The sequence below is a fragment of the Schistocerca americana genome, chromosome 2 (genome assembly GCF_021461395.2).
Source record: "Schistocerca americana isolate TAMUIC-IGC-003095 chromosome 2, iqSchAmer2.1, whole genome shotgun sequence".
NCBI lineage: Eukaryota > Metazoa > Arthropoda > Insecta > Orthoptera > Acrididae > Schistocerca > Schistocerca americana.
In genome coordinates, this window is record NC_060120.1 from 366,505,329 (window position 1) to 366,525,356 (window position 20,028).

Sequence of the window (20,028 nt, forward strand, 5' to 3'; positions counted from 1 at the left end):
TTCCATATTTTGTGAATCTTCCGAAAGTAATACCACATGTTACATCAAGAGACTGATAATATTAATGACTGATTCAGAATTACTGAGTATGCCCATGAATTTGCTACTACAGTGCGAGGTATGATCGACAATATTTGAATCTGCTAATGACATTAATCTCCTTCGTGTTGCGTCAGAAAGCAATTAATGATTGTTTGTAGGCGTCTTTGATCTTTTCCTGATTGTGTACAGACCCCGCTAATTTCAACGCTATCCCGTTCTCACTATTTGAACAGTGTAGTCCCTGTACTAAAACTTTCAATCATGTATCCTTTCAGATGTCAAATTGTTTACCCACTCAATCGTGAAACGAAAGAGATCTTCCCTCGTAAATTGCATGAATGCCGTGTTTAGGTAACTTTCGTTTTATCTCCTTCCATTTTACATTTATTTTTTATTACATCGTTTTCATACTTTCCTAGGACAGTTGTTTGATCACATTACAAACTGCCTGCAAATTATAAATGTGCTACGTGTTAGCCGCGCGGAGTGGCCGCGCGGTTTGAGGCGCCATGTCACGAATTGCGCGACCCCTCCCGCCGGACGTTCGAGCCCTCCCTCGGGCATGGGTGTGTGTGTTGTTCTTAGCATAATTTAGTATAATTTAGCTTAAGTAGTGTGTAAGTCTAGAGACCGATGACCTCAGCAGTTTGATCCCTTAGGAATTCATGCACATTTTAACATTTGCTACGTGTTACTTAATACATGTATGTAGACTGCACGCAGGTGTTTAAGACACTGAAGTGTGGCTAAAGCTCCATAGTCTAATTCTAACGTCGTCCGGCAATGAAAACACTTCTTGAAATACACTCCTGGAAATGGAAAAAAGAACACATTGACACCGGTGTGTCAGAGCCACCATACTTGCTCCGGACACTGCGAGAGGGCTGTACAAGCAATGATCACACGCACGGCACAGCGGACACACCAGGAACCGCGGTCTTGGCCGTCGAATGGCGCTAGCTGCGCAGCATTTGTGCACCGCCGCCGTCAGTGTCAGCCAGTTTGCCGTGGCATACGGAGCTCCATCGCAGTCTTTAACACTGGTAGCATGCCGCGACAGCGTGGACGTGAACCGTATGTGCAGTTGACGGACTTTGAGCGAGGGCGTATAGTGGGCATGCGGGAGGCCGGGTGGACGTACCGCCGAATTGCTCAACACGTGGGGCGTGAGGTCTCCACAGTACATCGATGTTGTCGCCAGTGGTCGGCGGAAGGTGCACGTGCCCGTCGACCTGGGACCGGACCGCAGCGACGCACGGATGCACGCCAAGACCGTAGGATCCTACGCAGTGCCGTAGGGGACCGCACCGCCACTTCCCAGCAAATTAGGGACACTGTTGCTCCTGGGGTATCGGCGAGGACCATTCGCAACCGTCTCCATGAAGCTGGGCTACGGTCCCGCACACCGTTAGGCCGTCTTCCGCTCACGCCCCAACATCGTGCAGCCCGCCTCCAGTGGTGTCGCGACAGGCGTGAATGGAGGGACGAATGCAGACGTGTCGTCTTCAGCGATGAGAGTCGCTTCTGCCTTGGTGCCAATGATGGTCGTATGCGTGTTTGGCGCCGTGCAGGTGAGCGCCACAATCAGGACTGCTTACGACCGAGGCACACAGGGCCAACACCCGGCATCATGGTGTGGGGAGCGATCTCCTACACTGGCCGTACACCACTGGTGATCGTCGAGGGGACACTGAATAGTGCACGGTACATCCAAACCGTCATCGAACCCATGGTTCTACCATTCCTAGACCGGCAAGGGAACTTGCTGTTCCAACAGGACAATGCACGTCCGCATGTATCCCGTGCCACCCAACGTGCTCTAGAAGGTGTAAGTCAACTACCCTGACCAGCAAGATCTCCGGATCTGTCCCCCATTGAGCATGTTTGGGACTGGATGAAGCGTCGTCTCACGCGGTCTGCACGTCCAGCACGAACGCTGGTCCAACTGAGGCGCCAGGTGGAAATGGCATGGCAAGCCGTTCCACAGGACAACATCCAGCATCTCTACGATTGTCTCCATGGGAGAATAGCAGCCTGCATTGCTGCGAAAGGTGGATATACACTGTACTAGTGCCGACATTGTGCATGCTCTGTTGCCTGTGTCTATGTGCCTGTGGTTCTGTCAGTGTGATCATGTGATGTATCTGACCCCAGGAATGTGTCAATAAAGTTTCCCCTTCCTGGGACAATGAATTCACGGTGTTCTTATTTCAATTTCCAGGAGTGTAGAATAAAAAGCCCACAGCACAAAGTTCTTGTATATCTCCTGAAGTTAGTATCCAGGAATAGTGTAATTGTGTACTGACGACAATGAGCTCGCAGAATATCCTTAATCAACATTAGAAACGTATATAATTGGAAACTCACTTATCCACCACATAAGCGGTTTACGTATCGAATGGGCTTCTATAAACGCCGGATTTCAGTCTGAACATCAGCATTATATACTCACTTTGCACATAACAGTAGCTGATTTTTTTGGAGGTCGAATTCGCTCCTTTGAAATCCTACGTGTGCTCGGATAAGACCAAACTGGCGCAGATGGAGGACTAGCTGTTGTACAGTTCGCTGTCATCTTCTGCAATAGTGGCCACATGCGTAAGCACGCTGTGAATTATTTCATCGCAAAACAGCAGTATGAAATGATTGTCAACAGTGAGGACGGGCTGCAGAACACTGTCCCTGAGAGAGTATGATACAAGTGAGGTGTAATGAACGGCCTTCACCTCCGTCGTGGAAGAGTACCAATAATCTCCCGTTCGTTGTTCCCGCAAGCAGAAAATTTGCGGTTCTGACACCATAATTCAGCAACGGATATTTGTGCAAATCCGAGACAACACTTGGAGATGACAGCATTTACAGTACGTCGTTGCTGTGAACTCTCTCTCTGTCTCTCTCTCTCTCTCTCTCTCTCTCTCACCACAATGCCACGAATCACCGTAGCCCTAACAACATGAACCTGCCCGAATGACCTGAGTCTAGCGCAGAGTCCAGAGTCTCTCTGCACGGCAAAGTATTTACTCTCAGTGACGGCAGCACTGTTCTGTTTCCTTCCACGTGAGACGGGTACTCAGCTACTCAACACAAATGGAACAAATACTAGAATATTTTATACTTGATAGTATACCTCCTCCTTCATTGAAATGAAGAACAAATACATCCTCGCAATGCTGTGGATAAAAAAGAGTGAAGATCAATGAATGTGCAATGCGCTAATCACGTAAAACGTTATGCCTAACGGGCACCAATATTACCAATATTACATGCAAGTACTTGAGTGTTACAGTTACAACAGCACTTGAATGTTGCAGTTGCAATTCCAGAATGAGAATGGCTGGATGATGGTTGGGATAAGGAAATGAGTTCCTGACAGAACATTGGGAAATCGTCAGAACATTGATTTTTTCCCATGTATCACAGTGCAAAAATAGTAACTGATGCAGACCAAAAGGCACATGAATGGGGCGAAACTTGCCTTACAGGAGTTAGCACAAGTTGAATTGTCAACGTTTACATGTTCTGTGACTGAACCAGAGATGTGCGAAGTGTGTCGCTGGTGTACTAACTGAACATTGTCGCGGTCCAACGGCGTCACAAAAAGTTGTAAGAAGGCACGTGGATGGAGACTTCCACATTCCCCGCGCAAAAAAATCACATACTGTGAGATAAAACGACCAGGGATTCAATCCTGAATACTGGAGCATCATCATCTACCAATTACGGGAACATTATCTGAGAACAGAGCAGTCGAAGAATGATCGAAGGATACATGGACTCATGACTGTCCGTCTTATTCATGGAATATAGAGCCTTGAGTGTGATGTAGCCAAAATAAAATTACTTGCCTAGAGCTTTTTAAATATCGAAGTTGGTACGAATGTTAGTACTGCTTAAGATAGACAGTAACCCACGGTGTTACACAGATTTCTGCGGATTCACAAGACTATGTTTTTATTACAGAAGTTAGAAGCTTGGGATGGATTTTAACTTAAGCACCGAAATGCAAAGCTTTTAATTTCAAAACGACGATGAGATTTTATAAACGTATAACGCAAGCACAGAAAACATTGGAGTACTTCATACAATGCTGTTTAGAATCAGAGTTCTCAATTACATTTCAAAAATTTTCGATACCTGCAGTTACTCCACTTGCTGCTTTTGCTACGCGGCGTCACAAAAAGTTGTAAGAAGGCACGTGGATGGAGTCTTCCAAATTCCCCGCGCAAAAAAATCACATACTGTGAGATAAAACGACCTTAAGGTATGTTTACGGGGGCAATACAAATTACATATTGCGGACAGTATACCACGACAGTATTGACCAGTAAATTTTCAACCAAATTAATGTTGCCGTAGCTCATTTCTGGGCCAGAGTAGTTTACGCGGTGAAACATTGCCGATATCCACTCGCGGTCAGATTAATGTTCTCTGTGAATTTAACAGTTGTGTTGGTGCTAACACAAGAAACATAAGAAAATATTGAATGACAAACCCCACTTGACAATGTCTAGTTGGACATAACATACTGTTCCAGTAGACAGCAGTTTACGGGGCTATGTTGGTACCGATCTGCCTCCCGCACCAAGCCGTGAAACTCACCTGTCGTGCAACTGTCTATAAATGGTTGAAAAAGGCTCTGAGCACTATGGGACTTAACATCTGAGGTCATCAGTCCCCTAGTATTTAGAAGTACTTAAACGTAACTAACCTAAGGACATCACACACATCCATACCCGAGGCAGGATTCGAACCTGCGACCGTAGCGGTCACGCGGTGCCAGACCGCAGCGCCTAGAACCGCTCGGCCACAAAGGCTGGCAGCTGTCTATAAGCTGCGCTCCAACATGTGAAGTCTGCCTAATTAATATTTTATCCCAACTGCACTAGGGGAATTAGAGCACAACTACTAATAAAGAGAAACCAATCCTGGTAGAAATGAACTATATTGTCGAAGCCCAGTGTTCTCAGATTAAGTGGTGCACATTCGTCGTCACATCGTTACAGGTTCAAAGATGGCGCCAACCAGAATTCACAGAGGCTGCTCTCACATCAGCCTGACATAAAGTCGATCGGCCGTGACGCGTACCGAGATAGTCCGTGCAACTGCGATAACACTGTGTGCCGGATGGTGCAGTGGTTACCGCACCTGCCTAGTAAGCAGGAGATTCCAAGTTCGAATCCGAATCCGGTAAACTTTTTCATTCGTCGTCGCTGATTCCGCATAATGTACCACTGCAACTGATAGCAGTGATCCCCCTTCAATCCTCTGTCGAGGATTCATGTCGCGAACAGCTGAGGTTGTCCCACAGATCCTCAACTGGGTTTAAATGCGGGGAGTGCTGTGGGTAGGAAAGTGCAATAAATTCATCTTCGAAGCACGCGTATACACTGTGACCCGTGTGCACATTAGATCGTCCTGCTGGTAGATGGAATAATGCTGGGGAAAAAACAATCCGCATGTACGGGTAGAAATGGTCCCCAAGGATAGATGCATACTTGGGCTGATCATTGTACCTTCCAGAATGACGAGACCACCCCGGGGAATGTCATGATAACATTCCCCAAACCACAACGCTTCCCCCTCAGACTATGTTTACAGAGTTTCCTTTAATTTACGTCTATGGTCACAATCTTTTCTATTTAACAGATTACTGGTTTCGGTCTTAATGACCATCATCAGATCTGTTTACAGAGCTGTATACCGAGCGAAGTGGCGCAGCGGTTAGCACAGTGGACTCGCATTCGGGGCGACGATTGAACATCCCGCGTCCGGCCATCCTGATTTAGGTTTTCCGTGGTTTCCCTAAATTGCTTCAGGCAAATTCCGGGATGGTTCCTTTGAAAGGACACGGACGACTTCCTTTCCCATCCTTCCCTAATCCGATGACCTCGCTGTTTGGTTCCCTCCCCAGAATCAACCCACAGTACTGTATACACTAACGGCCGTCTGCCCGATTGAGAGCAACACGAGATTTATCTGATTTATCGCTACACAGTTTATATCCCGTTGGGGTACTGGCATGCAAATTCCAGCCTCCGTCGCTGATGAACAGCAGTCAGCATGGCTACGCGAACGACATGTCTGCGCCGGTCGGTGTGGCCGAGCGGTTCTAGGCGCTTCAGTCCGGAACCGCGCTGCTGCTACGGTCGCAGGTTCGAATCCTGCCTCGGGTATGGATGTGTGTGATGTCCTTAGGTTAGTTAGGTTTAAGTAGTTATAAGTCTAGGGGACTGATGACTTCTGATGTTAAGTCCCGCAGTGCCTACAAGGGAACCTCCCCATCACACCCCCCTCAGATTTAGTTATAAGTTGGCACAGTGGATAGGCCTTGAAAAACTGAACACAGATCAATCGAGAAAACAGGAAGAAGTTGTGTGGAACTGTGAAAAAAAATAAGCAAAATATACAAACTGAGTAGTCCACGTGCAGGATAGGCAACATCAAGGACCATGTGAGCTCAGGAGCGCCATGGTCCCGTGGTTAGCGTGAGCGCCTACAGAACGAGAGGTCCTTGGTTCAAGTCTACCCTCGAGTGAAAAGTTTAATTTTTTGTTTTCAGACAATTATCAAACTTCAGGCACTCACACATAATCAACTTCGCTCTCCAAAATTCCAGGACGTGTTCAGATTTACTTGGACATATGCAGGGTTTGACGGTCTACACACGGAAAAAATTGTAAACGTTAAAAACGTGTTTTGACAGAGCACAGTGAAAACTGTGCGACTGTGAAACTGTTGCATTCATTTGTTACAGTTTATGTGACAAACTCTTATGTTTTCATCACTTTTTTGGGAGTGATTATCACATCCACAAGAAAACCTAAATCGGGCGAGGTAGAAGAATCTTTTTACCCATTCGCCAAGTGTACAAGTTAGGTGCGTCGACAACATATTCCTGTCATGTGAAGCACATGCCGTCACCAGTGTCGTATAGAATATATCAGACGTGTTTTACTGTGGAGGAATCGGTTGACCTATGACCTTGCGATCAAATGTTTTCGGTTCCCCTTGGAGAGGTACGTCGTTTCGTCTACTATTCGCGCGGTTTTGCGGTGCGGTCGCAAAACAGACACTAAACTTATTACAGTGAACAGAGACGTCAATGAACGAACGGACAGATCATAACTTTGCGAAAATAAAGAAATTAAAATTTTATCTCGAGGGAATACGTGAACCAACGACCTCTTGTTCCGCAGGTGCTCACGCTAACCACGGGACCACGGCGCTCCTGACCTGGGATTGTCTTTGATGTTGCCTATGATGCGCATGCACTACTCAGTTTGTATATTTTCTTATTTTTTTCATTGTTCCACACAACTTCTTCCTGTTTTCTCTATTGATCTGTGTTCAGTTTTTCAAGGCCTATCCACTGTGCCAACTTATAACTAAATCTGAGGGGGGTGCGATGGGGAGGTTCCCTTGTTAGAGCCATTTCGAGGTGACTGCTCGGAGGCCCATAGGCAGCAACGTTCGCTGATCGATCGTCGAGGACACAATGTTGGTAGCCCATTGGTTCATCTGGGTTGTCAGTTGCTCAACAGTTGCACGTCTATCCGCATGTACGTATCTCCGCTGCCGTCGTTCACCACCAGCCCGTGGTACGCCACAGTTGCCTTGCCGCCAGTTTTGGATAGCGCCATTTTGCCATGCACAGTATATTTTAAGGACGGCGTCACGAGATTTACAAACTTAGTCGTTTCGAAAATGGTTCCACACTTGCCCCGAAAGCGAATGGTCACTCCCTTTTTAGTGTCAGATAAATCTCTCAGTCTCTGAATTACGACAACAGCTGCATTGTTTTCTGCGTCTTCTCGACGAGTTTTATATATCCTCCACTGTTAGTGCTGCCACCTACCCTCTGTGAGTGATTAAATTACATTTACGCTTAAAATTAGCCGTGGTGTCGCTAATATGAGTGAACCGCGTATTTACGGTATACAAAATTGAAAGGACAATCTTAGGGCGCTCACGTGTATTATAGTGTCACAAAGTGAGTCCGGCTCTACTGCATACGCTCCTGTCTGAGCCAATGGTTCATTGCGCGATCCATACGTTGGTTATGGCCGAGCATCGTTGGGGCAGCTCCTTCTTAAGAAATGCTCTTGCGCGCAGATATCCGTGTGGAGATGCTCTGTACTGTTGAGGAATGAAATTTTCAGCACGTTATCGCAGCTGCGGAAAAAGTCAGCTCTTCAACACTTCCAAGTATCTGATTCCTGTAAAAGAAAACGAATCGTAAATCGATTCTCAGGAACGGTATAAAACACACGATGTCTCGAAGAGCCATACTGGTTCTCTACTATAGTATAAGGCTATTAATTTGTGAGGAGTCTCTTTTCTACTTAAATGGAATGCAGCCCCATCACTGAACACTAATTTGAACACTTATCACCACGACACAAAATGAATTCACAATATTCTATACGCTGTTCTTCATCATCATTATAAAAGATTTCTAACAATTAAGTCCTGAGACTTTCTGAGACAATAAGACTAGGACGGCCGTTGGAGTGTATGGCTCGCTTGGGGAGGGCTACTCTGCGTAAAATCTGACGGACAGCAAGAAAGTCAGAGGCACTTGAACGAAGTAAAGGCCACACAGCCACAGCTACTGAAGAATCTGCCCCATTTAAGAAGGAGTTGCTTGCGTTAAGTCCGACTGCCACCAAGAGAGATGCTGAGAAGTCACAGACATCTGGAGACACTTGAACAGGGCCGGCCACTGTGGCCGAGCGGTTCTAGGCGCTTCAGTCGGGAACCGCGCGACCGCTACCATCGCAGGTTCGAATCTTGCCCCGGGCATGGATGTGTGTGATGTCCTTAGGTTAGTTAGGTTTACGTAGTTCTAGGGACTGGTGACCTCAGATGTTAAGTCTCATAGTGCTCAGAGCCATTTGAACCATTTTCTTGAACACTTGAACATTCGAAACGAGCTGGTTTGTTTTTGTGTGACTGTTTTTGCGACAACTGAGAAATACAGCTAAACATTAGAATCAATCCGTTGGGCAGATCGTTGCCAGCGCGTGGGAGCTTTCATAGGATAGTACACGTGAGGACATGACGGGAGTTCCTGACCCCCACGTCGAACGCCGCAAGATCAAAAGTTTTCATCCTGTACGAAACGTGGTCATGAAGCAGTGGTCAATCATTCGATGGAATTGCGAACGCAGCCGGCCAATGACAACGCACATACGACTGGAAATTCGGCCAGTCTGTAAGATATGTTAGCAACCAAGAAAGATTCAGTGTGAGACTGAGCTATTGTAACACCGAGAGGTCAAAAGGACATTGAGGCAGTCAGAGACAGTGAGGTATGTCAACATGTAGCCTACAGTCTCTTCTTCCGTTCCATCATTTATCGGCACTTTGTGATGTACTCATTTTCACTCCATGTTAAATGAACGAATCGTTGTGGTCCATTGCTTGGGTCTTGAGTATTCGAGTACACTCTGCATTTTCCTTGACTGGGATTTGCCTCCAAACATTCCAATAACACCGCTTTTGGAAGATAATTACCGTGGACAGTAGCCTCCAGCACATTTCAAACTCAAATGAAAAGTATGATCGTCTTGTGTACATCTCCCACATATCTGTATCTTTTGGCGATTATTTATTGTAACAGAAGCTATGTTTTTCTACCTACATCAAAGTTGTTCACTTCAAATGTTGTAGTGACAAGCTGGTACGTTTTGCTTCGGCTTAATAATCGTCTACCGATCTAAACCGGTAGCACCGAGCATAAAAATAAACAGCTGATGATCATCTACAATGAAGTTTCACAATTATTTGACTTGTGCAAAGTCCCACTTCATCACAAATCTAAAATACAGATAATGAAAGCTGCCGGGTATCAACTTGTCCCCAAGGTGAAATGAGATGTTCGATTCATCGCGTCGATTTCGTGTCTGCCGCACACGTCCTCGCGCAAAATCTGTCTGCGAGTGGTGAGATGGTCGATTCTCCCCTTCTACTTGCAGACTACTGAGTCGTGTCTATGTCCATTCACAACGGCTGTAAGGCTTATATTCGTATTTACTGTACGATAATAAACATAAAAGTTCCATGTTTTAAGCCATGAATTAGAGTGTTTAATTTACATCTTCGTTCAATTCACCGCATTTTGGCACTCAACATGGGATGATCTCATCATTGAGGTGTATGTCAATCAGTTTTTCTGTTTGAAACACAAATGTCGCAAAAAACGCCATTCAGACACGTAGGAATGACTAACTTGCGGTCGTCACCACGAGTAAACTCTGTTGAATGCGTTCTACGCACTGAACGAGAACACGGACACGACCTGCGAATTTCCCCTTACATAAAGAAAGAGTGCCTTGAATCTTCTGGTATCATAGTAGAATACTTTGAGCCGGAGGAGTTACAATGCCGTATTCTCGATGGAAATCACGTCTCGTGGCTGCAACTGAATTGGACCTGTTTAAACGGAGAAGGCAAAAAGCCTTTGGGTGCTCGACTCGACGCACACAAGGTAATGAACGAGCGAACACATTAGCTGCACTAGGAAGACTCCTAGCGGCAGCGACATGAGCCGACGATTTGGAGCTGGCTCCAAGGTATAGTTTCGATTTGTAATTTAAAATTCACCTCTAGTTTGGATCGTTGTTGTTATTGTTGTTGCTGGTGGTGTTGGTGGTGGTGTGATCTCCTCACCCTTCTTTATCCTGCGCAAGCCTCAGAATGTGTCCTCTCAACGAATCCATCTTTCAGTCAAGTTACGCCACACATTTCTTTTCTCCCCATTTATATTCAGCACCAGATCTACCTGTCAAATCTTCCACAGTCTTTTGTAGCACCGTAATTTAAAAGCTTGCTTTCTCTTCTTGTCTAAACTGCTTATAGTTCACACTTCACTTCCGTGAAAGGCTACACTCGGGACAAATGCATTCAGAAACGAATTCCTAATGCTTTAACATATATTCTATGTTAACAAATTTCTCTTCTTCAGAAACATTTTTTTTCCTTTGTTACTCTACATTTTACATCCTCTCTGCCGTGGCCATCATAAGTTATTTTACTGTCAGAATAGCATATCTCATCTACTATCTTCAGTGTCTCATTCTCTAATCTAATTCCCTCAGCAATGCGTAATAGAATTCGACTACATTACGTTAGCGTTGTTTGCTTTTGTTAATGTTCAGCTTCTATTCGCCTTTCAAGATACTGTCCATTCCGGTCTCTATGTACTCCTTCCACCTATCAGCTTTCTCTTTTTTGCTTAGGACTGGTATTCCGTCTGAGCTCTTGACACTGACATGGCTCCTTCTCTTTCCTCCTCTTTCCTCCTCTTTCCTCAAAAAGCCTCTTTAATTTTTCCTATAGGAGCTGTCTATCTTTTCCCTAGTTGTACAGGCTTCAATAGCCTTGAATTTCTATCCTAGCCTATCCTGCTTAGCTGTTTTGCACTTACTATCAATCTAATGTTTAAGACGTTTGCATCATTTTGCGTGCTTTATTTCCTGCATCTTTATATTTTCTCCTTTCATCAATTAAATTCAGTATCTTCTGTGACAGCCAAGATTTTCTTCTAGGCTTTGTCTTTTTACCTGCTGTCTTCACCATTTCCTCTCTCTAAGCTACCCATTAGTCATCTGTTGTATTCCATTCTCCTGTTTCAGGCAATCGTTGTGCAGACCTTCCTCTGCAACTTTAAAAAAAGCTCTGGTTGTTTCAAATTACCTACGAAGCATTTCCTTAATTTTATGTCTATTTGAAATTTTTTCAGCTTTATCAAAACTAGACATGATTGTCTCAATGGGAATTCCGTGATCGTTCATTAAATAAAATATGGCTTTTCAGTCTTCTATCGATATTCTTTATTTTCAGTTACCGGTTTCGGGCTAGCTGCCCATCTTCAGATCATATATTGTAGCTACAGAGTAACTTGTCCGTACAGCACACTCGATTCGCTGTCATAAGTAAAGTAAATTTACTTTTTATTTTCAGTTTTAGTCTATAGTTCACAACCAATAAATTATGGTCTGAGCCCATCTTTATTTGGGTAGAATATGTAAATATGTAGTGTTGTGGAGTGGAATGAATCTTTGTGAAACATTCTATATTAAAAAGGCTACCTCCACTTTTCCTCAAACCCGCCCACTCACCCACCCACAAACATACACACACACACACACACACACACCACAACTGTTTCTCATCTCTTACGATGCTATAAAATGCGTACCGCCCAACGATTCCCCACTGATGGCGTCTTTGGTTGATTTGGCCCTTTGAAGAAACTGACGCATATTCTTACATGTAATGTTTTAAAATAGCTTGCAGCAATATCCACATATTAGTTATCCAAGAGTACGACTTCAGATTGTGTTTTAAGCTGCCTTATTGCACTAATAACAAGTGTAACAATGTGGTGCCCCTTTGGTATTTTCAGGGCGTCGGGTATTGATAATTTCAGACCTTCGGAGGAGTAGCGGATAGCGAACTCACGTTATTCCTGCACCATATTCCAAAGAAGCAACCTGGAATGTTCAGGTGCTGAACGGTTCTTCCTCCACCTGTCTTTTAGTTCCACCAGTCATCTGAATGTGATTGAGAAACATTGTATGGTGTCTGGTTATTAGTGTAAGAACAGAGAATCAGACCGCATTCCAAGAACGTAACCAAAGTTTCTTAGTTTGATACGGCGGCTTACAGGAGCCAGAATTTCTGTCAAGACCTGTTGTTGTAGATCGACAAAAATGACACAGTACCCTGCTCGATCGTTCTTGTAATAGTTAGTAATATTTAAGATGAATATCACTCTTTCTACACTTGCACTTTTCTTCAAAGCATGGCACGTCTTTAGAAACGTGCATGCAAAAGAGATAATTTCCCAATTCAAGTTGTAGACTCCCTGTGTTTATTTAAATTCAGGTGGAAATATATTTCTGCAACATACTACAACCCATTCGAACAACAAACCAATCTTCCTTCGAAACATTCGTAGATAGCTTCGCTTCACATCTCTGCAACTGGTGATGAAGAAGTAAACTTTTGTTTGCTACAGAAAAAAATCTCTTGTTGTTCAAAGGAAAATCATACCAGAACAAACAAAACCAGTTCATACTCCACTCTTTTTATTAAACACTATAGAAATATAATCTCGAGTGTGGTTTCTTGGTTCCAGTTGGTAATATACTGAAATTGTGTTACTGGTACCTAAAACGCCTAACGTATATGTATTATTATATACAAATTGAAGGTGGAGAGGGGAAGAAAGGAAAGGAAAGGAGAGAGATCACAGCCATCAGCTGCGTTTTGACTTTACGCACAATTGGCGGCTACGAGTGAAAACGTGTACCAGACCGGGATTCGATTCGAACCGAGGATCTCCTGCTTACTGGGCAGGTGTGGTAACAACTGTTTTTTTTCGGTGCAGGCATATCATGATGCCCGTTCAAATTCATTATTGATCCATTGATACATTCTCCGTTTTTTTGTATTTGTTTGAATATGAAACCACTAAAAACAAATTTATCTTTCAAAAATCCTAAGTAGTCAGTTTGTTAGTTGTCAAATTTAGCATTGTCAGGCTTAGTTAGTGATGCGCCTCTAATGATCTCTACACCACGTTAAACCCTGACGATTACTGATATGTCTGGCAGTAACCTATTGGATTATGTGCAAGATGTCTTACAAGAAGTATTTGCAAGCTTGAGAGTACCTAGAATACAAAACATCCACATTCTAGTTCAATTTCAAAAATTAATTTTTGATATTATTCGGTATATATATTTTCTAGAGCGCAAATATAGTAAGTTCTTAAACTATAAATCATAATATTGCTTGTTATAGGGATAGCGAACGCGAGGGTGAGATTTTACAGTAAGATTGTATTTCATATTAGGCTGTCGTTAACGAATAAAATCCATAACGATGATGCCAATCAACCTTCAGTTACAGTGATTTATAACAGGCAAATAATGTAACAAAGATCTGTGATGGGGAATGGCTCACAATATTAAAAACAAGAAATTACCTTAAAACGACCGTTCACTTTGAATCAGTAATGAACTCATTAATGCCGAGTAGAATTCTTGGCAGTTGTAGTAGCCTACTCCATCATGGACGTCATTTTTTCAGTCTCTGTATTTATTATTCATATTTACTAGCTTTAGTGTTTTAGTTCAGGTTGATAGTGAAAGTTGGAGTCATTAGTTTTAAAGCTTTCTGCACTAAGGTATAGCGTGAAGTAGAGTGCCTCAAAAATTTGCACCACTATTGCATTCGTCTTACACCTCAGTCCCTAGAAAATTCAACCCTTCTCCTCAGTTCTAGGGAAGGCATTCTTGCACTTCACTCACGTCTATAGAAAACGGGTAGCTAATCAAGCCTTTAAAAGAATCGTAAAACTACGACGTATGAGCAAATGCTATGCAGTTCCTCTGCTAACATTTGCTGGTGTCAACATTGCTGTTTCTGTAGATACAGGTAGTACCTATGGTTCTACTGGAGAGACAGAAATAAAGAACTGCAAAATTCAGAAGATTATTAATCCTAAGGTTCTAATTTGTTTATTACAGCTTCAATTTTGTTTTCCGTTTCCATTATTGCAACATTTATAATCACAATCTTCTGTCGAAACTCGCATTGTAACCTTAAATGACGCGATTCGGTCTCGGCAGGGCAAAGTCTCTTAACTGCAGATGAGATGGTGTTTCACATGTAGCTTAATCTATATACGTGCTTTGACAACAGTGTTGCGGAGATAATTACCACATCATTTACGATTAACCCCATGCTGCACGGTGGCGTACTTCATATATGGCGATTGTATGTATATAAAAATTCACTAGAGGGAATGGCTGCGGTGAAAGTGGACATGAATTACAGCGTGTTTATCGACCTCGACATTGCCGTATTCCCGACAGCTTGACTAACGTAAGTTATTCTAGCAGTTGCGATTACGCAAGGATTCCCTTGCGCCCACTAGCAGGTCAGGCCCCTGTTACAACAGGCAGCAGTGAGTGCGTGACATAAACATTCGGCGGGCGGAATGCTGATTAGCATACGCGTAAAGCCAGTGGTCAGGTTTGCGTACGACTCGTGGAGCTTCTCGAGCACTTCCCGTCTAACGGGATTGTCGGCATGCCGGCCAGACGTCGCTATATAAGCTGGGAGCTCGGCCGTCCGGAGCATACGGCAACCAACCACCCACTGACGACATGGCTTCAAAGGTGAGAACTTGCGAATGTATTTGCCTACTGGAGAATTTAACTGTTACAAGTGTTCGTTTTTAAGATGGGATATTGTGAACGAGAGTTCCCAGATCATTATTCTTGTATGAGTCCAGGAACGACTTTACCTTGTTAGTGTAGGCAGTTGTTGCTATATAGAATAGGCCTATACCCTGTTTTACAACTGGCCCAACCGATTAGAATTACAGGTCGCATCCCCTACAAATAAATAGGTAAATACTGTTTTGATTTCTCGGCGTTTAAAGTTTCCTGACATCAATGATTTGGAAAAAAAATCGAAAAACTTTTATAGCAAAACCGTATAGACGTAATGAAAAGTGTTTGTGATTGGCGAAATACAGTCACAGGGGATGACCAGAGGTAAGAAAATGCAGACAAAAGAAAGAAAGATGTATAGAATAATTGCCTGTCACGATACTCATATTAGGACATATTCTTTACAAAAATTCTGTTATCTCGACTTTCAAGTTTTCAGTAGGGTCCCGCTAGTATTGACCCAACTGCTCTCTGACTCTTGCCGATAGAATCACTTTATCCAAATCTGAATTGACCAAGTAACTAACTCAGTCCGAACAGACCTCGGAAGGTCCAACAGTACCGACCGACCGCTCTGTCATCCTCGACCGATAGGCATCACTGGATGCGGATACGGAGGGGCATATGGTCAGCACACCACTCTCCCGGGAGTTGTCAGTTTGCGTGACCGACGTAGCCCCTCAACGGACCTCACATGGCCTGAAAGCACCCAGCTTGCCAACAGAGCTCGACAGGTCCAGGAGGTCACCCATCTAAGTGCTAGCCAAGACCGACAGCGCTGAACTTCTGTGATCTGATGAGAACCAGTGTTACCTCAGCACCAAGGCCGTTAGCCTTGACCACGTAAGTAAGAGCTCAAATAGGCCTATTCGTAGCTACCGTAATTCGTTCCTCATGTGATTCCATATGTATCAAGAATTTAGTAGAATGAATCTTTACTCGGCAGCAGAGTGTATTTAGTTGTGAAAATCCTATCAGACTGAAATTATGGGTCACATTGGTGGGACCTGAACTCAGGCTTTTTCCCTTTGGGGGCAAAGCTCCTATCAGGTACGTCCTTGGCTACTTTGGTTTTGTGGTCATTAAGCCGTATTCTAGACCCGCGTTTTTCAACCGTTTTTCCTTTCGGGTACACAAAAGTACGTTTCAAACTTCCGCTGCACCCCTCCATAAGATTTTTTTCCTAGATGCAAAATGCAAAAAGCGAACACATAAAATACATAGACTAGCTTTTTACTACAGAACGACTGTGACATAAAAATTTTGCAAATTTATTGCGTAAGACTTTTCAGTAGGGATATATGAACATAAAAATAACGCCAGTAACAAAAGAAACTTGTTGCTCTTAAGCAGGAACACAAAAATCTCCCGACATACCTGACACGTGTTCGGAACACACCATTACGGCGCGACACGGTGGTTGAGAAACCCTGATCTACAGCATCTTTCTACAGGATGTAACGGAAAGGTATGCCCAAACTTTCAGGAAACATTCTTCACACAGCGAGGACTAAAATGCTTTATATGGTCTTGGCCCTGGAATAGCTTTATTTCCATGTCAGTGTTCATTTCCTACTTCTCTTCATAATCACAATTATCACGAGAAACAGACCGAAACAAAATCGGTGTCTTATGCCACGTTCAAAATGCCCTCTTGATTACGTTTGGTTAGAATATACACTAAGTTGTAATTCATACGTTCACCCCCAGAGTTTATTGTCCAATGGAATGAAGGTAATGTTAACGCCGTTATTGCTTGTGGTAACACGCGATTAAATTGATTGTTCTGCTAGGATCGAGCACGTAGCATCAACTGTTTAGTGTTCATCAAGGACTTAGTTTCCATTACAGAGCAATGGAAGTGTACTTAAACGCGGAGTAGGCAGGCGCCCATTTACTATACGGATTAGCAGGTGGTAACGGCCTAGTGCGCAACGCTTGTATCGGGACGTTTAAGCCTACTTCTCTCGACTGGAGGAGGCCTAGAAGGATGAGGACACTTCAACTGGAGGAGGAACTTCTTCATACAGTTGACGACACCTGCGGTGTCAGCGTAAGACAGGTAGTTGCAAAAAGTAATGTTGCACACGTAACTGTTTGGACAGTGCTACATGAGAATCTTCTGTTACCTTACCAGGTGCAGAGACTGAACTCTAGCATCGAAATAATTCGTGTCTGGAAGTTTGTCCGTATAATATATTTTGTTTCTCTACATGTGACGAATGTTTCCAGAAAGTTTCGCCATGCATTATTGCTACAGTCTATATACCCAATGTTTCGTCGTCTTCTGAGGGACACATCTCAGAATCTATAAAGATGAAGACAATTGCTTTTAGGATATAAATTAACTAAGTTTTTCTTCATAGCCTCTGATGATGTCTGCTGCAGCAGGAGACGAAACTTTAGGCACAAAATCAGGTCTTTCACCATGGCCTAATGCCCATATAACTAATGCCAGCAGGATATAAATAGCGGCGCTGAACGCCTGCTTTGTTACTAAGTACGAACTACAATCCACTTTTAGAGCTTTAGTTATGAAGCATATTAAAGAGACTGTGGCAGAACTGAAGCTGTTAAAACAGCTCATGAGCCGTTATTTTGATAGCTCAGATTGTAAAATACTGTGGACGAGACGCAAGGCTATAGTTTCCAGTTATGATTTGACACACAGTTTCAGTTTGTCAGGCTGTCTATATATCAGTGGCATAAGACATCTTCCAGTTTCTTAAAAACATAATCCGTAAAATTTGTTTCTGTGAGTGTAGTTCGTAGATGTTTTTCATAGTCATATGGTGCAAAGGCTGAGCAACCGGTCTGAGATATTGGATTCGCATTTCAGGCGACCTTAATAGTCCCGACGTAGCCTATTTTCCGTAGCTGCTACTAACTAACCCAATGATTCCAGAATGAGATTTTCGCTCTGCAGCGGAGTGTGCACTGATATGAAACTTCCTGGCAGATTAAAACTGTGTACCAGACCGAGACTCGAACTCGGGACCTTTGCTTTTCGCGGGCAAGTGCTCTACCAACTGAGCTAGCCAAGCACGGCTTACGCCCCCTCCTCACAGCTTTACTTCTCCTGCGAGAAGAGCTTCTGTTAAGTTTGGAAGGTACGAGACAAGGTACTGGCAGAAGTAAAGCTGTGAGGAGGGGGCGTAACTCGTGCTTGGGTAGCTCAGTTGGTAGAGAACTTGCCCGCGAAAGGCAAAGGTCCCGAGTTCGAGTCTCGGTCTGGCACACAGTTTTAATCTGTCAGGAAGTTTCAACCTAATGATTGTTTGAACAAAAACACTGCCAGATCCTTTCCCATGTGAGCTAATGCTCCATCTTTAAATATTTTGACGTCCTGCTTACAAACGTTTTTACGTTACATCCACAGTTCTTTTCGTTGGTATTTAGTTTTCGGACTTTTTCTGTTGACAGGTTATCATTTTCGTGGCGACACTGTCGTTGGCCAACGCTGGATACCTGGGCGCTCCGGCAGTACTCGCTCCAGCAGCCCCCATCGCCAGGGCGTACGCCCCCGCCATAGCTGCCGCCCCCATTGCTGCTGCCCCCATAGCCAGGGCGTACGCCCCCGCCATCGCTGCCGCCCCCATTGTTGCTGCTCCCATCGCCAGGGCCTATGCGCCAGCTATTGCCGCCGCTCCGGCCGCGGTCGCCGCAGAGTACGACCCACACCCCGAGTACAGCTTCAGCTACAGCGTAAACGACGCCATCACTGGAGACTCCAAGGCCCAGCACGAGACCCGCAGCGGCGACGTGGTCCAGGGCAGCTACAGCCTGGCCGAACCCGACGGCTCCATCCGCACCGTGGACTACACGGCTGACCCCGTCAACGGTTTCAACGCCGTCGTGCACAAGGAAGCCGGCGCCCACCCTGCCGTGGCCGCCGCTCCCGCCCCCGTGGCGCTCGCCGCCCCCGCCATCGCCACTGCCCCCGCCATCGCCGCCGCCCCCGCTATCGCCGCCGCCCCCGCTCTGGCCTACGGCGCCGGACTTGGCTACGGCTACGCCGCGGCCGCTCCCATCGCTGCGGCAGCCATTGCTGCACCCGCCATTGCTGCAGCCCCCATAGCCAGGGCAGCTATTGCTGCGCCAGCTCTCGCCTACGGTGGATACGGCTATGGCAGTCTGGGATACACTAAAGCCATATTTGGCTAAACTGCACTTCACCAAATTTGCGCCGAATAATTTATGAAAGTTTCCATTGATCATATGTCCATTCTTACATGTAAATAAACCATTTTCTATTCATCTATGTTCTTTTACATTTTTTACTCATTTATACCTCAGTCCATCAGCTTGTACTGATGGATATTTTGAAGAGGGAAGAAGTTGATTGGAAAGACAGACGACTGATACAGAATCTATATTTACACCAGAAAGTAAGGAAAAAGATTGTAAGTGAAATGTCAGAAGGAAGCAGCATTGGAGGAGGTGTTAGACAAGGTTGTTGCCTTTCCCCACTGTTGTTTAACGTATACCTTAAAGAGATTATTGCGAAAAGCTTGGATGGGAAAAGAGGAATATGTATTGGTGGAAAGAGAATAGAATGTATAAGATTTGCTGATGACATGGTATTAGTGGCAGAAAGTGGGCGCACAGTGAATAACATGCTGAAAGATCTGAATGAAGCTTGTGTGGAATATGGGATGCAAATAAACACAGAAAAAACAAAGAGTATGGTCATCAGTACAAGACGCAGACTGTCCAATATTAAAACAGGACAATC

At 44.4% G+C, this 20,028-nt stretch overlaps 1 protein-coding gene across 1 annotated transcript; it reads left to right on the plus strand.

Annotated features, from left to right (window-relative positions):
* The first annotated feature begins 15,212 nt into the window (after window positions 1–15,212).
* Window positions 15,213–19,550, plus strand: LOC124595075 (cuticle protein 18.6-like). Its single transcript, XM_047133656.1, has 2 exons — window positions 15,213–15,236; window positions 18,717–19,550. Exons 1-2 carry the CDS (start codon window positions 15,225–15,227, stop codon window positions 19,455–19,457), a joined length of 753 nt encoding a protein of 250 aa, XP_046989612.1. The 5' UTR covers window positions 15,213–15,224; the 3' UTR covers window positions 19,458–19,550.
* Window positions 19,551–20,028: the final 478 nt, after the last annotated feature.